The 17,670-nt window shown below is 37.3% G+C and overlaps 1 protein-coding gene across 1 annotated transcript in view; it reads right to left on the reverse strand.

Annotated features, from left to right (window-relative positions):
- ANKRD31 (ankyrin repeat domain 31) overlaps nt 1–17,670 on the reverse strand; it is a gene marked incomplete at both ends in the record, with an annotated part of 108,541 nt that overhangs the window by 23,222 nt on the left and 67,649 nt on the right. Inside the window, 6 exons of the mRNA XM_080705076.1 lie at nt 1,900–1,996; nt 9,658–9,745; nt 12,292–12,407; nt 13,928–14,065; nt 15,474–15,644; nt 16,142–17,654. Of these exons, the coding sequence (XP_080561202.1) occupies nt 1,900–1,996; nt 9,658–9,745; nt 12,292–12,407; nt 13,928–14,065; nt 15,474–15,644; nt 16,142–17,654 (2,123 nt within the window). The remainder of the gene's footprint in view (nt 1–1,899; nt 1,997–9,657; nt 9,746–12,291; nt 12,408–13,927; nt 14,066–15,473; nt 15,645–16,141; nt 17,655–17,670) is intronic.

Genomic DNA, 17,670 nt, shown 5'->3' on the forward strand with positions numbered 1-17,670 from the left:
AAGTAAAGATAAAACAGAGACTTATAAAAATTAAGCCTGGTATGGTGGTACATGCCTGCAAATCCAGTACTTGGGAGGCTGAGACACAAGGATCTCAGGTTCAAGGCTAGTCTTCACTATTTAACAAGACACTCAGCTACTTAGCAAGATTGTACTTTAATAAAAAATAAAAAGGTCAAGGGGTGTATCTCAGAGGTAGAATGCCCCTGGGTTTAAGCTCCAGTTAAAAAAATTAAAAACTGATTTTTAAATAAGTTTAGAAAAAAACTGAATAGGTAGCAAATGATTCTATGAGAAGAACATAAAGGAAATACTTAGAAAACCAATTTTCTAGGAAGGCATTTGTAGCTGAGTCTATGAAAAATTAATTAAAAAATGCCCAAACAATAAAAAGATACAGAGCATAGTTTTTCTCTAAAATATATATTCTCTAAAAAACCCCAATATTATCAGGATAAAACTCCTTAATGACCCTGAGAGATTGAAAATACACACATACATACATACATACCCCCAAATTAACCAACTGTTTAGGAGAATACTTGTGATCACAAAAAGAAAAAAAAAAACTAATGTAGAAAATTTGAATGTGTTAAGGAAAACAAATTATCTGTGGAGCCTGGCATGGTGGAGCATGCTTGTAAACCCAGTACTTGGGAGGCTGAGATAAGAGGATCGCAGTTCGTGGACAGCCTCAAGCTACTTAGTGATCCCCTCCACAACTTAGTGAGGCCTTGTTTCAAAATAAAGAATGAAGCCAGGCGTGGTGGCACACACTTGTAATCCCAATGCTTGGGAGGCAGAGACAGGAGGATTGTACAGGTTTGAAGCCAGCCTCAGCTACTTAGTGAGGCAACTTAGTGAGACCCTGCTTACAAATAAAATATAAAATAGGTCTGGGAGTATAGCCCGGAAGTAGAAAAGCCCCTGGGTTCTATACCCCCAGTACCACTAAATCAATAACTCAATAAATAAATAAATAAATGAAAATCAGGGTGAGGGTGTAGCTCAGAGGTAGAATTCCCCTGGGTTCAATCCCCAATACCGCAAAAACAACAACAACAAAAAAACCCTGTGGGATTCATGACCAGAAATGTTTTCAAAAGGCTCTTATTCTGAATATTTTAGGTAAAAATTAGAAAAATATTTTTATGAAAAGTATAATTTTTCATGGAGGTAAAAGATTAGGTAACCTCATGAAGTCATTTTTTGGTCCTAAGTAATCTTTGTATTCTTAATAAATTCTAGGGCTATTTATGTTAGTCATCTTTCCATCGCTATAATAAATACCTGAGATATTCAACTTAAAAAAAAGAAAAATTTATTTTGGCTTACAGTTTTAAAGGGTTAAGAGCTGGGCTGGTGGCATACCCTTGTAATCTTAGTACTTGGGAGGCTGAGACAAGAGGATCGCAGGTTGCAACCAGCCTCAGCAACTTGTGAGACTCTTCACAACTTAGTGAGATCCTGTTTCAAAATAAAGAATAAAATAGGGCTAGGGGTGCAGCCTGGAGGTAGAATGCTGCTGGGATCCAAAACACCCTCCCCCCAAAAAAGAAGGGTTCAGTTCATGGTTAGTTGGCTTTAATGCTTTGGACCTATGTATGGTGAAGCAGCACATGATGGCAGAAGATGGCAAGGCTCATGGACTGGATGCAAAAGAAGAGAGGAAACAGAAGGGGCCGGATCAGCCTCTCAAGTACTGGGATTACAGATACCCTCTGAAGGCTCACCCAAATGACTGGAAGACTTCCCACTAGGCTGCACCTCAAAGTTTCCACCACCCTTAATAGCACACATGGGCTTTGGCAGACATTTGAGATTCAAACTATAGCAGTATTGTAGCTAAAAATGAATAATTCCTAGAGACTCTAAAGCATTCCTATTTTTTTCACTCACCTGTACTTTTTAGCCAGATCATCCCTTTCTGCTTTCTGTATGGCAAGTACATTATCCATAGTCTCTTTTATCTCTAACATTTTTTCAATGTATTGTTCTAGAAACATGGAAATAAAACAAGAAGTCAGTTAATTGAAGAAGAGCAAGTGTTAAATTTTATCACACAGGATTGCCTGATAATTAATTTTATTTTTTAAATATACTTTTTTTTTAGTATTGAGGTTTAAACCTAGGATCATTCTACCTCTGAGCTTTACCCCCAGCCCTATTTTATTTTATTATTTTAAAACAGGATCTCACTAAGTTGAGGAGGGCTTCAATAAGATGCTAAGGCTGGTCACACACCTTCCATCCCCTGTCTCAGCCTCCTAAGTACTGGCATTACAGGTCTGCACCACCCATGCCAGGCTTAAATATGCATTTATTTGTGCATTCTAGTCTCACATCATAATATAGTTCAGTGATAGGGATATACATGCACAATGCACTTGGTGAGGTTACCTCCAGCTCTCTCCCAACTACCATTCATTTCAAAAGATCATTTTTCCCCCCAATATGTATTACCAAGGTAATTAAATTAATGCTGATTTACTTACATCAATCTAAGGAAACGACCTGAAGCATATATTTGAGAACACTGAACCCTGAAAGAGCAAGCCAGTCTAAATTCAGATTCTGCTGCCCCACTAAAAGCCTAGATTTATCATATGACCTCTATGGTCAGCTTTCCTCCAACCCTTCTTTCAACAAAATGACCAAACATTTCATTTTAAAAAGTTATCCGACTTCCAGGAAGATGGCGATGGAGAAAAGCGGGGCTTATGAGCCCTGCTAACAACCAATCTCTATTACTACAAAATCAGCGCCTTTCATGGTCAGAAAACACCATCAGCAGAGAAACAAAAAATGTAATTACAAGGAACAGAGAAAAAGAGGGCTGGAAAAACGAGACACCAGAAAGAAACCAGACCGCAGTGCTGCGGCCAGAGCCACTGCACAGAGAGGTGGGCGCCATCTTTCCTTGCAGCACCAGGCCCCAGAGAGGAGGGGAACTCAGAACAGAGCTCAGAGCCAGGGAGGAGATACGCCGGCCTCACGGCCAAGGACACAGCAGCAGCGCCTTACTGCCAACAGCAGCAGCGAGCTCACCGGATGGCATCAGACCAACGTACTCAACAGCCCACCAGGCTCCAGAGAGGAGCGGCGGACAGCGAGCTGAGGTGAGCTGCTGCGGAAGAGCCAGGCAGGATTCGGCAGATTTTTTCAGCGCAGGGAGCATCTAAAGCTCCCAGTGAGTGGGCTCCAGCGCACCCTGCAGGGACTCAGGGAAGAGCTCAAAACCAGAGAAGAAATACGCCAGCCTCACGGCCGAGGGCATGGCAGTGGCGCCATATTGCCACTGGCGGCGACAACAGCGAATTCACCGAGTCCACTACATCTCTATCAGTGCATTCAACAACAGTGAGTCAAATTCTCCCTAGAGGAGAAATCCCAGTACTGCGCTCCCAGGGACTTGAGCCAGTGGGGGAGTGGTGGCGGCAGAGATATCACACCATAGGAGAACGCCCAACCTGGCACCCCCCATGGTCTAAAGCAGCCTCGTTTGACTCCCTGGGTCTGAGACTCTGCGACAACCTAGTAAAGGAGTAGTGGTGACTGAGATATCACAGACTCGAGATACAGAGCACCTAAAGTGAAGTCGTAGTGACCCAAGGGAAGAACCCAGAGAAGGCACAAACTTCTGAAATCATGGGAAAGAGGAATAACAATGGAGCAAAGAATGCCCACAACCCCACAACATCAGAACCCGATAAAACAGAAATTCAGAGATTTCTAGAAGATCAAATCAGGAAAATAACTGTAGAAATAACAGAGGTGTTTTGAAAAGAATTCAGAGAGAGCCAAAAAGAGATAAAGGATGCAATTAATGAAGTAAAGGCCTCAATTCAAAGTACAAACAACTGATTAGACCACATGGAGAATAGAATCTCGCTCCTAGAAGATGATCACTCCAAAAATGAATGCATAGTTTCTAATTTAGAAAAAAAATCCGACAGCAGGAATCTGACACTGAAGAAATATGGGTCCATTTTAAGAGAGTTAACCTTAGAATCATTGGAATAGAGGAGGGAAAAGAAGGTGAAACCAAAGGGATCAACAATCTCTTCAAGGAAGTAATAGCAGAAAATTTTCCAAACAGAGCAAGAGGTCGATACACAGGTCCAGGAAACTTATAGAACCCCCTTTAGACAGGATCGGAAAAGAGGATCCCCACGCCACATAATTGTCAAAATGGCCAATGTGGAAGCCAAGCAGAGAATCTTAAAGACAACAAAAACAAAGGGCCAAGTGACATTCAGAGGCAAATCAATTAGAATCACTCCAGACTGCACAAACTAAGTCATGAGAGCCAGAAGGGCTTGGAGTAACATATACCAAACTCTGAAAAAAAACAACTTCCAGCCAAAAATTTCCTACTCAGCAAAACTTTCTATCAAATTAGATGGGGAAATAAGAGGCTTCTATGACAAACAGAAACTGAAGGAATTTATGTCTTCAAAACCAGTGCTAGAGAAAATACTCAAAGAGATTAACTACAAAGAAGAAATAGGTAACACACATCAGAACCAGAGAAGCAAGATTTTCTATCCAACAGACAACTAAGATTGGTTACCTTTGGAGATTCGTTATTTATGTTAGTCTGTTACCTATCTCTAAATGGTATTGTTTGCCTTTATTGTTGTTAATTTTTAGGATTTCTAGTTGGAATATTAATATACCTTCAGATATAGCATTTGGAAATATTTTATCCCATTCTATCAGTAACTCTTAACTTTGTTTACATTGTCTTTGGATATACAATATCTTTTTTTATTTTTTAGGGAGTTTGTTTACCCTTCTGTTGCCTGTGCCTTTGAAATCATATCCAAGAAATCACTGCCAATTTCAATGTGTTGAGGTTTAATGACCCAGATAGGTCTTTTATCTATTTTGAGTTAATATTTGTATATGTGTTAGGTAAGGGTCCAATTTTATTCTTTTTCATGTAATTATTATTTTTCAACAATATTTAGTTAAAAGATTATTATTTCTTCCACCGAATGTTCGTGGAAACCTTGTCAAAAATAACTTGACAATATATGGAAGAATTTATCTCTAGGCTTTTATTTAACTCCAATGGTTTATATATCTGCCTTTAAAACAGTACTACACTGTTTCAATTATTGTAGCTTTATATGGTTTGAAATCAGAAAATATACATCTAGCTTTGTTCTTTTTTGAGATCATTTTGGGTATCTAGAGTCCATATTCCATAGTAGGATAGATTTTTTTCTGAAAAATAAATAAATAAATGTATGATAGTTTCACCTAAAAAAAAAAAGAAAGAAAAAATATTCCCTGGTAAGAAAGAAAGCAAAAAGAAATATTGAAATGTTATCTTTAAGTCATCAAAAGCTTGGTATCAGACAAATGAAACTGTTCTGTGAGATTATCATTGTTAATTTTGGATAAATTGCTATAATACTAGATGTCAACCACTAAGCCAAGCATGGGAAGGAGGGAAGGGGAGGGAACGGGTTGGGAGGGATCGGGTAGGGGCTAATTGGGCGATGTGTGCATGTATGTCTACAAAAGTTTTTTTTTTATCCCATTATGATGTATGAATACAGTGCACCAATAAAAAAAAAGTAAATAAAATAAAATAAGATAAAATAAAATCGGGAGACAGCCTGGTGTAGTGGCACACGCTTGTAATCCCAGCATTTGGGAGACTGAGGCAGGAGGATCACAGTTTGTGGACAGCCTCAGCTACTTAGTGAGGTCCTTTGTAACTCAGTGAGACCCTGTTTCAAAATAAAGAATGAAAAATAGGGTTAGGGGTGGAGCTCAGAGGTAGAATGCCTCTGGGTTCCATCTCCATTACCACAAAAACAAAATAAAATAAAATGTTTTTCATTTAATAATTGTTTACATATGTGTTTTAAATTTTAATGATTATAAAAATTTATGGTTTCCACTTATTTGATTATCATGTTCTATAAGAATAAAGACAGTTTTGTACTTTTCCACTTTCAAAAAAAAAATTTATCCAGTGTATTTTTCAAATGTTTGAATTTTCCAAAGGCACAGATGTGGGGCACTACTTCTGGAAGCACATCGGTTTCATAGCCAGATATCCCTATGATCTCAGAGTAGACCATGTATGACATAAACACAGGCTAGAGATGGGAGTCCAGAGAGCTAAGAACTACTTGAGAACGAGATGTTGCTTTTGTTAACTTCTAGACCAGCGATGGGTGTGCTTTCTTAAGAGGAAAAAGAAATATCAGCTTATCTTTCAGATGAAGATGGGAAACAACTTTCAAATTCTAGGTTTTACGAAGAGAACACCATATTGAACAATCAGCCTCAAAGCATTAAATCTAATGAAAGATCAAAGTTCTTTATTTTTCCTTTTGATCCTTCAAGCATCATCACTTCATTTTTCTTCAATCAAAATTTCAATGATAACTTCCCTAATTCACTTTTAACTTTGCTTAATGATCTTTGACACATGTTAATCAAGATGCAGAAAAGGAAGTATTTTTGTATTCTCAAGGCTTTGTATGGATCTGTAGTCTCAAAACGCTCACATTAATGCTGAGACAGGAGGATCAAAGGTTTGTGGCCAGCCTCAGCAACTTAGTGAGATCTTTATTTCAAAAACAACAACAAAAAAAGGACTCAGATAGAATGTCCCTAGGTTCAATCCCCAGTATCTCACACACAAAATAATTTAGATATAAATTTGTTCAGCAAATTTGACACTGCTTATTAAAAGATATTTCAGTCTATGTGCCCTGTCACACTAGGTTATCTAGCAGAATTTTAAAATGAAGGTAAAAATAACATATCACAATAATATTACACATTCTATGTTTCTATAAGAAAGAATATAAAGATATATGACATGTAACTTGATACAATATGTTTATCAGACAATATTAATCAATAGTATTTAGGAAAAACCTAGAATCTGTCTTACCATATAAAAGATTTTAACATATGTCAAGGAGGTATTACAAAACAATGAGGCTGAGAAGAATTATTCAGTAAATATGAGTGGATAGATGGGGGCAGAAGTATGTGGTAAACCCTATTCTTATCCACATACAGAACAAAGACTTCAGATGAATTATAGATTAAAATGCTTAGGAAAATGTAAAATGCCTAAAATGGCAATTTTCTGCCACATCTTTTGAGACACTACAGATATCAAAGTGAATGTAAGCCTTTATATAAAAATTTTGAAAGAAATGTACAAAATGAGGTTCATTACTCTTAGATGCCTCAGCAAAACCAAAGGTATAAAAAATGTCAGAATGTGAAGGGAAGTGAATTTGAAAGTGATTTTTATGAGAAGCATTGCTTAACTGAATGGGAATCTACACTGAGTAGAAAAAGTAAGGGGTAAGAGAGTGGCAGAGCCAACCACAGTCAGCAATTAGATAGCAGCCAAGAGTTTTAGGGTTCCATCATCTTCTCTTTCCCCCCTTAAGGGGCAGTACACACACAAAATAAAGAGATCATAGTTATTCAATAGATCGGTCATAGTATAATAAAGTTATAAAATCTGAGGATGAAGACAGTTTCTAAAGAAATAATAAGAGAAAAAGCTAGAACTTCCAGGAAGATGGCGACCGAGAAAGCAGCGTTTACAAGTCCTGCTAACATTTGATCTCTATTGCCACAAAATCAGCGCTTTTCATAGCCAGAAAACACTATCAGCAGAGAAATAAAAAATGTAAACACAAGGGACAGAGAAAAAGAAGTCTAGAGGAACAACCAGAGACCAGAAAACCAGCCCGCAATGTGGCGGCAGAGCCACACTGGTGCCATCTTCCCTCACAGCACCAGGCTCCAGAGAAGAAAGGTAAACAAGGAGCTGAAATGAGCAGCTGTGGATCATTTGGATGTAATTCAGCAGTTCTTCCAGTGCAAAGAACGTCTAAAACTCCCAGTGGACAAGATCATCACGCCTTCCAGGGACTCAGAACGGAGCTCAAAAACAGAAAAGAAATACGCCAGCCTCATGGCCGAGGGAGTGGCAGTGGCTCCATACTGCCAGCAGCAGCGGCAAGTTCATTAGGCCCGCGACAGTTCCAGATTGACGTGCACAATAACCGTAAGTGAAATTGCGGCCCCTACAGGAGAAGTCCAAACACTGCATGCCCAGGGACTTACACAGCTTTGATAATCTCCTTGGGTCTGAAATTTTACAGACCAACCCAGTGAAGGAGTAGCGGTGGCAGAGATACCATATCCTAGTTGCAGCTCCCTGTGGGAAAACACCCAGCCCAGCACCCCCACACTCTCATGCAGCCTCGATTAACTCCCTGGGTCTAAGACTCTACAATACAACCAAGTAAAGGAGTAGTGTCGGCTGGGAGTGTAGCCCGGAGGTAGAAGGCCCCTGGGTTCCATCCCCAGGACCACCAAAACAAAAAACAAAACAAAAAATCTCACTCAAAAAAATTCTGAAAAAATACAGATTTGAATCCATCAGGAACTATTTTCTCCCTTGTAAATCTTTTGTTGTTGTTGTTGTTGTTGTTGTTGTTATACTGGGGTTCCTGGAAACCCTTCTACCTCCGGGTTACACTCACAGACCTATTTCATATTTTTTTTATTTGGAAACAGGGTCTCTTAAGCCAGCATGGCTGGCTTCGAACCTGCCTGATACTCCTGTTTCGGCCTCCCAATCGCGGGGATTATAAGTGTGTGCCACCATGCCCGACTCTATCTTGTAAATCTTAACTGAAGAAAATATAAATGTGAGCCATCAAGGGTGTGCAAATTTTCACTGGAATTTTTCACATTGTATACATTCTTCTTAGTGACTTTATACTTAAAAATATATTTTCTCTATATATGAAAACTGTCTTTTGAGGGTTTTTTTTTTTTTGTGGTACTGGAAATGGAACCCTTCTACCTCCTGGCTATACTCCCAGACCTATTTTATATTTTATTTGGAAACAGGGTCTCTTAAGCAAGCAAGGCTGGCTTCGAACCAGTGCGATCCTTCTGTCTCCGCCTCCCAAGTGCAGGAATTACAAGCGTGCGAGCCACCACGCCCCCCCACCCCCCCCCCTCCGGCTCTTCTGAGATATATATTTAAAATTTCTCATTCTACTTTCTTGTCCACATTGAAGTTTTGAGATATTAAGATTATTAGGTCAGGGACCAGAGTCTAATTTGCTACTTTGAATCATCAGTGTTTTGCAAATAAGAGGTTATCTCTTCAATAAGACATACCTGCTATATGTGCTCATATGAAGAGTGTGAATATTTGCACTACGTGTGTCACCACTGCACTTTCCTCTTCTGATCTATTTTTAAGGGCTGTCATAGCAGGGTAAGGCTGAGAAGCCAAGGAGTACCATAATCTCATCTCTAGTCAGTATCCTACGCTTTTGTCATATCTAAACATATCAATCACCTGAGGTTGCTTATCTCTGATCATGGTTCTGAATGTCTTTCAAATTATTCATGCTGTCTTAAATAAATATCTTTGTTAACAATTATACACACTACTATTTCATATCACTAATTTTTAATGATAATTCTTGGTACCTTAAATATTCTCATATAAACAAAGAAGACTACTTTTTCAGCCTTTGTGAGCTTTGAAATAAGCATGTACCTTAAGAACAAGATGAAGTAGAAATGATCCTGGATAAAATAATTAATCATCCTTGAATATGAGTACATATTTACCTGCATCTTCAGGATTGCTTATTTCAAACACTAATAAATCTTGTTGTTTTTCTTCTATATCTTGTAGAATGGCACTGATGGTTTGATGCTATCGATAAAAATATTAGAAACTTTACTATAAGAAGGTAGATATGCCTCTAATATGCTACTGACATACTGCACATGACATGCTGCTAAAAATGCTCATTTTTCTTTATGCTCAAAATGTACTCAAGTTTTGTGTAACCTTAACTGCATGAATGTTGCCAATTTAAGAAAAAGTAAATATATCTTGATTTATGTATTTGATTTCCTGGAAAACAAGATGTAAAAGTAGCAACCATAATTTCTGACTTGTCTGGTAAAATTGTAGGCATCAGACAGAGGAAAAACTTCAACACATAATATTTAAAGATTACATATATGTATCATTCACTTTAAGGTTTTATGACTATAGTTTTACACTACTAAAATCTCACACAAAATTTTAGAAATACAAAAACACTACTCTTTCAAAAACTCACAAAGAGAAATTAATTCCACTTCACATGTCCTTGTCTATCTATACTAATCTTCTCCCCTGGAAAGCCTTCAATTCACTTGCCCAGATTCTTCTCTCTCATCAGAGAAAATCCTGGAGTAGGCGCCAGAACTGGACTGCCTGTGGTGAGCCCTGGCTCTGCCTTTTCCTAGCTGGGTAACTGCAGCAAGTTATTTATCTTCTCTGTGCCTGGAATAAATAATATATATAAAATGCTAAAGATAATGTAAAAAGTCAGAGCTCAATAAGTATTGGTTTTTATTATTATAAAAAACCCATCTTTTATATAAAATCTCTGGCTAATCTAATTCTTCTGATCTATCTCTTCTCAGAATTACTTATGAGTTTCAGAACTATACAACTTAGCATTAATATGTATAATGTGTTATACATTATATTTCCTCATCAAGATAATGAGGTATTATAAGCAGGAACATTTTTTTTTTTTTTGGTGGTACTGGGGTTCCTGGAAGCCCTTCTACCTCTGGGCTACACTCCCAGGCCTATTTTATATCTTTTATTTGGAAACAGGGTCTCTTAAGCCAGTGCGGCTGGCTTTGAACCTGCGTGATCCTCCTGTCTCCGCCTCCCAAGCGCGGGGATTACAAGCGTGCGCCACCACGCCCGGCTGGAACATGTTTTTTTATTATTATTTTAGTACTGGAGATTGACCTAGAGACATTCTACCTCCAAGCTACACACTCGGCCCTTTTTATTTTTTGTTTTGAAATGGTCTTGCTATGTGGGTAGGCTGTTCTTGAACCTGCAAACCTACTGTATCAGCCTCTCAAGTACTAGGATTACAGGGTAGAACATGGTTTTTATATTTGTGTATACTTTCTATTTTACTGGGCACTAGTTGTTTTTCATAAATGATGACTGATGGATTAATTCATTTATTTATCCTTTCATAAATTCTCAACATATATTTATTTTTAAAATATGTAGGTCCTCAAAGCCTTTTGAAGTATGCTGCTCTGAAATTTTACTTTGGTGCTCATAATGCATATAGAAAATGCACACAATCAAATCATTTAATTATTTAGTAAAGCAGTCTTACTGCTGTCATTTATTAGGTGCATCAAAGTGAAACTATAAAATGCAAATATGTAGACTACTAAAACCCCACAGCTTACCTCTTATACATTAATGGCTTATTGTTATAAAAGAAACCTAAAGTTATTATTATAAAAGAAACCTAAGCCTAAGTTAAAGAAAAATATGTTTTTGTGCCATCTTTCTTTGCTGTCGTGCCCATATTGTAGATATACTAAATCTTGGCTACAATGGACCAAGAAATATTCAAGATAGTATTTCATTGAGAATGCTACTTTGCTTAAAATGCTTATATCTATTAAGCATTGTGTTTTTTTCAAACTGAGAATATCCAACTTATTGATCCGTATATAATTTAATGAGCAACTGCTAGGTTATTTTTGCAAAAATCTATTTAATTTAATTAATTAATTAATTAATTTATTTATTTATTTAGGTGGTACTGGGGTTCCTGGAAATCCTTCTATCCCCGGGCTATGCTCCCAGACCTATTTTTATATTTTTACTTGGAAACAGGGTCTCTTAAGCCAGGAAGGCTGGCTTCGAACCTGCGCGATCCTGTCTCCACCTCCCAAGCACAGGGATTACAAGTGTGCGCCACCACATCCGGCTAAAAATCTATTTTTATATCACAGCAAACATGGCAAACTCCATCAATATAAGCCAAGTGGAATCCAGGACAGCTAGGACAGGTTGCTTTCCTCTTCTCTTTCTGGGTTCCAGAGTCTATGTTCTATATATCCCAGACACTTTTCAGAGTAATTGAAGACACATGACAGTGGCACTGGCAGTGAGACAAGAAGTGAAACAACTCAAGCTGGATGTAAGGGACAGCAGCTAATTGTACAGTTCTGTATTCAACGCAGGTAATTCAGAGCTAACCATACAGCCTATTTTTTTACTCATTCTGTTCAATTATGCTATTTTTTGGTAACAAAAACCATTTTCAACCTTTGTTTCCTTAACATGGAAAGAATGCTGCCAATAATCAATGGCTTGATGGTGAAAAGAATGGCATTTTCTAGGCTAAAGAATGAAAGAATTTCAATTTCACTTACCAAAGAAAGGCTTTCTGGTGTTTTATCTTGGTGTGAATGGGAAGGTAGATCAACAGTTTTGTTGTCATCACAAAAACAAGATTTATGCCTTTTTGTCCGAACAGCAGGAATTTTTACTTTAAAAAAAGTTAAAAAATATGATAAGGTGTAAAAATTTAGCTTCATTTTATCAGTTTAATAATGAGGATGGAAAAGATAAATTGTCTACAGTCATTGTAATATTTTAATGTTAACATCCCATTATTATTATTGACTATAGCTAATATTTATTGAGAATTTGTCACATGCTTAAAGGCAAAACATTCTATAAATCATCTTATTTAATCTTCCTATGAACACTTTAAGGCAGGTATTTTATTACACCTATTTTACAGAAGAAGAAAGTGAGGCTTTGGACAAGTTGAGATTTCCCAATGTCAAATAGTACTGAAACCAGATTTTATTTGACTCCAAATCCACCATGCTCTTAGTCACTATAATTGTGATTTGTGGCTTTGTAAAGTCCTTTTGGACCTTGTCCCATTATGGATTCCCTTCACCCTTTATATAGCCCTCTGGGGCACCCAAGGAAAGAAGTGTATATATATTAAAAAAAAAACAGACATGTTGGAATAAATATAGCACTTTATACCAGTCTCAGTGACTCCAATCACAAGATTTCTTTGGTATGCTGAGCTCAACTAAATCATGGAACCTGAACCATAGTCATGGCTGTGGAAAGGGAAAACGAAATGGTTGAGGACCTAAGAAAAGCCCTCACCCTACAGATTTACTATATGTTGGCAGACAACTAAGAGAGAAAATTTTTAGCAGTCTTGACCTTAACTAATTACATGTGTTCTAGCTCACTAGTAAGATTTTACACAATGGATATCCTTGGTCATATTAGTAATTCTTTCTCCTTTGAGAATCAGTAGTTGGTGAGGAGGGTGGTAGGCCAGGGGAAAAGTATGTGACAGGGGTCTCTTCTTCACACAAGATACTTGTGTATAAGCAAAATAACAGATCCCTTTTTTTTTTTCCCCTGCGGGTCTGGGGATGGAACCCAGGGGAATTCAACCTCCGAGCTACACCCTTTGCCCTATTTTTTATTTTTTATTTTTAAACAGGGTCTCACTGAGTTGCAAAGGGCCTCACTTAAGTAGCTGAGGCGGTCCGCAAACCAAGATCCTCCTGTCTCAGCCTCCTGAATGCTGGGATTACAAGTGTGCGCCACCACATCCGGCTTAACGGATCCCTTTTTAAAGTGGGCATTTAGAGTAAATGAGGCTAGAGAAAGAAAGAAATAGTATAAATGGAGGAGAAAAGAGAAGAGACAGGAAAATCAGAACAGTATGCATTCACTCCACAGTTAGGGAATGGAATTAAGGCTTTCAAGGAAAAGTTCTAACTCCTTTTAGTCTCCATTCTATATATGCTCTTTGAATGCTCTGAAAGGGACATAAAAATTATCTCAAAGGATAAATTGTATTTTAGCAATGGTTAATCTTACTATTCAACTAAATAAAATGTAGTATAAAATACTGAAATTAGTTGTATGTCAGCCAGGATCAAATTGGAGGTAGGGAGATAAATTGTGTATTTCAGTACGTTCAAGTTCAAATTATAAAAACAATTAAATTAAAAGGATCCAAACCTGCATTATCTTTTAGATTCACATCTGCTCCAGATTCTATTAGTGCTTTCTTTAGGGACAAATTTCCTCTTCTGGCAGCCAAATGAAGCTGGCTTTCCCCTCTGGCTTTCCGCTTATTGATCCCAGCTGTTTTCATTTCTGTAAATTTGCCAAGCAAAACTGAGAATGCTTTTCTGCTAAATGTTAATTATTTTAAAGGATCTTAGCCGGGCGTGGTGGCACACACTTGTAATCCCAGCATTCGGGAGACTGAGACCTGGAGGATCGCAGTTCGCACGGACAGCCTCAGCTACTCAGTGAGGCCCGGTTTCAAAATAAAGAATAAAAAGTAGGGCAGGGGGGTGTAGCTCAGAGGTCAAATGCCCCTGGGTTTCATCCTCAGACCCACAAAAAAAAAAAAGGATCTTAAAAAATCTACAACTTCCACAAGATGTTTTAAGCAAGGTGTACTACACAAACATACAGCAATTTATATTAACATTGCTGCTGTTTTAAAGCATAACATGTGAAGAAACTACAAAGCATCTTAACATATTTGCATTCATTCTAGCAGTTAGTAAACCAAATACTTGAGTAAAACAAATCAACTTGCTTCAGTTCTACAGTCATTTCACTCTCAGTAGTAATATTAAATATTTTATCACATATTATAAGTCACAAATTCAAGGAATTAAGAAGTGCACATGTTTTGAGGGGCCATTATTTAACCTAATATGGAGATTATACAAGAGCTTCAGTTTATATGATGGAGAGAAAAAGGGAGGGTTCATAGAGAATGCCTAATCCAGAGTCCTTCCTACCTCTTAACAAACACTAGATAAATCAAATTTTCAGTGCTTAATGTTTAACCAAAGTGGTGGTACAGGTTATTATTCATTGTATAATTAGCTCTAACAACCATCAAAGGAGACTGAGCTTGTGCATATTGCCAAATATACACACTTCATTAACCTGACACAAAGAAACCAGTGGTCATGCTTCTTTACTCTTCCTTATTTATTTATTCATTTATGCATTTATTTACTTTGGTGGTACTGGGGGGTGGAACCCAGGGGCTTTTGCACCTCCGGGCTATACTCTCACACCTATTTTATACTTTATTTGGAAACAGAGTCTCACTAAGTTGCTGTGAGCCTCACTAAGAGCTGAGGCTGGCTTTGAACCTATGCGATCCTCCAGTCTCAGCCTCCCAAGCGCCGTGATTACAAGCGTGCGCTACCACGCCCGGCTATTCTTCCTTATTTTTAAAGGACTGATAGAAAATAGTTCACTCCTGGTGCTCCAATGACTATTCTTGATGTCTCTGCTATTTATTTTACCACCTCTAATAAAACAAACTAGAAGTCATAGTCAGAAATATAAGAACATATCTGAAGACTAATGGATTTGAGTGGTACCTTAACAACAAATATAGCCTTCAAAACAAATATATATCATATAATTTAGCGAGTAACAAAAAAGTATAACTGAAAAATTTAGAAATCCTGTTAAGTAGAATGAATCACTGGACTTGATTTTTTAATTTTTACCTAACAATTATACTTACCTTGGTTGCAAGTAGCTTTTAAGAAACTTTGTCTTTTTCTGAAATTCTGGTCTTTTCTGTGTTCTTGGGTACTAAGAGGCAGGTGAATTTCTGAGTCTGTTTTTTCTTTTTTCTCCTCACAATTATTTACAGATCTTTCATCTACACTAGTATTATTTGGTAATTCCCCATCTAAAACACAAACATTTTACAGTGTTGAGTACTGTAGTTCTCCTTACTGGTTATATGACAAGAAAAGATAATTCATAGAGTTTGTTTCAAGTTCAACTATTTAGGAGAATGGAAGAATGATCTTTATAACAAATATAAAGTTGATGGCTGCACTTTTTAGGGAACACAATGAATCGTTGAAGTCAATGGCACTAACAATTTACTGCTATGAAAATGTTAGGTTTCCTGATACTAAGTGTTATATTATGAAGAAACACAAAAATTGACACACCATTCATTAGTTTTTGTCAATATTAACTCAGTAGCCATCTTTGATAACTGACTTTCAGAGTAAACACTATTACTTAACTCCTAGGCTTAGCAGCATACCAACTCATAACCCACATGGCCTCATTTTTGTCAGTTTGGGTATAGATTAAGTGGAATTCAATTCAAATTTTCCATACAATAAATAAATCTATAGGAAATGTGTACAAATTGAGCAATGCTACAAATACCTGGTTTATGGGTAATTTCCTTCTCTTCTCTTTGATTCAGCTGTGAGATGTTGGTCAATTCTCTATTCATATTGTCAGTAGATTGAAAACTTGTATCATGCATAGGTTCACTCTCAGGAAGGTCTTGTTTTTGTTTTTCATCTTTAGTTATTTCTACGACTTGAGAATGAACAACTGTGGGAAAAGGCCTATTTGAAGAATTTGGCTTTTGGCCTTTCTCAGTGTAATTCCTTTTAGTGTCTTGTTTCTTTTCTGCATACACATTTCCCACAGTATGTATATCTATTTGATTCATTAAAGAAGTTGGTTCTCTGAGGCTATTATCTTGAGGTTTTTCAGATAGTTCCACATGACTAGTCAACTTTGAAACTTCATGTGTTGAAAGTGTTCTTGTATATGCCATGGAAGTTTGCTCAGGATTGCCATGTGAGTGATCAAAAGATGTTCCATATATGAACTGTTCACAATTTGCAACATGTTGTTCAGAAGTAATTGTATTATCTGAATTAGAAAAATTAACAGCTTCCTGTTGTGGAAGTGTGGTTAGGCTGCCTGCTTTTAATTCATTTTCCTGTGAAAAATGGTCTTTAGAAGGTAAAATTTGTTGAAAAACCATTTCTTCTCTATTTGATATATTCTCTTTATGGTAGTTTTTGCATTCTGTAGAACATGTCACCTTTTTAGATGTTACAGCCTTCTCAGAGGTACAGCAGTCATCATCATCACTATCAAAAGTCTCCTTTATAAAGGACAGGAAAGAATTTTCCCATGTATTAAAGCTCTTGGCTTTACTATTTTCATGAAATTTATAAGGATTACTGTATTGTTCCTGGTGAGTGTGAGGCTGCTCATCTGTAGTAACAAGTGGTACTTTAATTTCTTTCTGAACTGAAAGTCCTGAGGAAGAAATAGCTTCAGTTTGATTGACTGAATTGGATTCTAACTCCAAGAGCTGCATTATTTGACTATCTGGTAAATCCAGACTATTGGTATGTGTCTCCTTGGAAACTGAACAAGCCTCAATACTGCTAACTAATCCATTTTTCAGACTTGTCAGAGTTGGACTGGAAGGTTCCAATGACTCTACTGGAAGATCATCAAGGGTTTGGAGAATATGCTGCTGAGGAGTAGCCAATCTGTTTATTTTCCTGGAAGAGGAGGCAACTGTTGCCTGTCTCGAGTTCCAGTCTCCATTGTCTACTTGAATCCTTTTATGCTGTGTGTTTCTCCTTCCTCTTCCCCTAGACACATTTGTGCTGGCGTCTTTGACATTATGGAGATTGATCTTTCTGAGTCCTATAGAGCATATCTGGTTAATAGTTGACTGTTTACGCTTGGATTTACGAGATTTTGTGGCTTTAGAATATTTTTGGTATTGTTCATATAGATCTTCCTCATTTATAAGTAAATCTTCTTTGCTTCTTTTATTGACTTCCACATGTTCCAGCTTCTGTCTCTTAGAATTTTCATTACAAGCCAACCTGATGCGATTTTTAGAACTGAATTTTGGTTTCTATAGAAACAAAATA

This window comes from Muscardinus avellanarius, assembly GCF_963383645.1.
Source record: "Muscardinus avellanarius genome assembly, chromosome: 1".
Lineage (NCBI taxonomy): Eukaryota > Metazoa > Chordata > Mammalia > Rodentia > Gliridae > Muscardinus > Muscardinus avellanarius.